At 51.7% G+C, this 946-nt stretch overlaps 1 protein-coding gene across 1 annotated transcript in view; it reads left to right on the top strand.

Annotated features, from left to right (window-relative positions):
• The window catches only part of LOC122547825 (E3 ubiquitin ligase RNF157-like), a gene marked incomplete at its 5' end in the record, with an annotated part of 16120 nt that extends 15695 nt beyond the window's left edge, over window positions 1–425 (top strand). Inside the window, one exon of the mRNA XM_043686402.1 lies at window positions 90–425. Within this exon, the coding sequence (XP_043542337.1) occupies window positions 90–367 (278 nt within the window). The remainder of the gene's footprint in view (window positions 1–89) is intronic.
• Between the last annotated feature and the right edge of the window lie 521 nt (window positions 426–946).

The following is a 946-nucleotide window of genomic DNA, read 5'->3' as shown; positions in this document are numbered from 1 at the left end:
TCACTCCCCCCACTTACCTCTCCCCCTTGTTCTCTCCCTCTCTCTCCCCCTTGTTCTCTCCCTCTCTCTGTTCTCTCTGTGTCTCTCAGATGACAGCAGCGGTCTGGTGCAGTCAGTGATGTCAATGGCATCCTCTCAGCTCAGCACAGACACCATCTCCTCGATGTCTGGCTCCTACCAGGCCCCTGGCCCTGATGATCTGTTGGAGTGTATTTCTGAAGAGCATCTGACACTGCCAGCCACACAGGAGGAAGATGAGGAGCTGAAGGTGAGACTCTGGCTATCACTGCCGAGGTCAGTATTTCACACAATCTCGACAGTGCAGCAAGAGGCCATTGGGCCCATCCTGCTGCATTGGCTCTTCTAACAGGGCCACTCTCCTCCCTTTCCCTAATATCCCTGCCTGTTAATTCCACATAACCATCCTGTCTCCTTCTGAATGTCTCACTTGAACCTGCCTCCACCACATTTCCTGGCAGGGTCTTCCAGAACCTAACAACTCGCTGAGTGAGAATGTTTTATCTTCACCGGCTGCTTGCTTCATTTACAGATCACTTTGACTCTGTACCCTCACCTTCTGGATCCTGGTTCCTCAGTGGGAACCTATTCACTGTATCCAGTCCCCGTTCACCAGTGAAAATCCACTCATGATGTTCTTGCCTGTCAGTAATTACCCTCAAATCACTGACTGGCTCAGGCCATATTGGAGTCACCCACATTGCTGCCGGTCTGGAGTCACACGTAGGCGAGGCCAAGTGATGACAGCAGTTTCCTTCCCTAAAGTCCCCCAATGGGCTTTAACAACAATCCCCCAACAGTGCCAGGGCCACAGCGCTGAGCCTGAGAGTCATTTCAATTCCAGATTTCACTCAGTGGATTTGTGTTGGACAGTGAACCTGTGGGAATTGAAGCTATATCCCCAGGACTTTAGCTGCTGCTCTGGGTC

The sequence above is a fragment of the Chiloscyllium plagiosum genome, unplaced genomic scaffold (assembly GCF_004010195.1).
Source record: "Chiloscyllium plagiosum isolate BGI_BamShark_2017 unplaced genomic scaffold, ASM401019v2 scaf_15180, whole genome shotgun sequence".
Classification (NCBI taxonomy): Eukaryota; Metazoa; Chordata; class Chondrichthyes; order Orectolobiformes; family Hemiscylliidae; genus Chiloscyllium; species Chiloscyllium plagiosum.
Note: the sequence above shows the minus strand (reverse complement) of the source record. Positions and strands in the feature narration are given on the sequence as shown.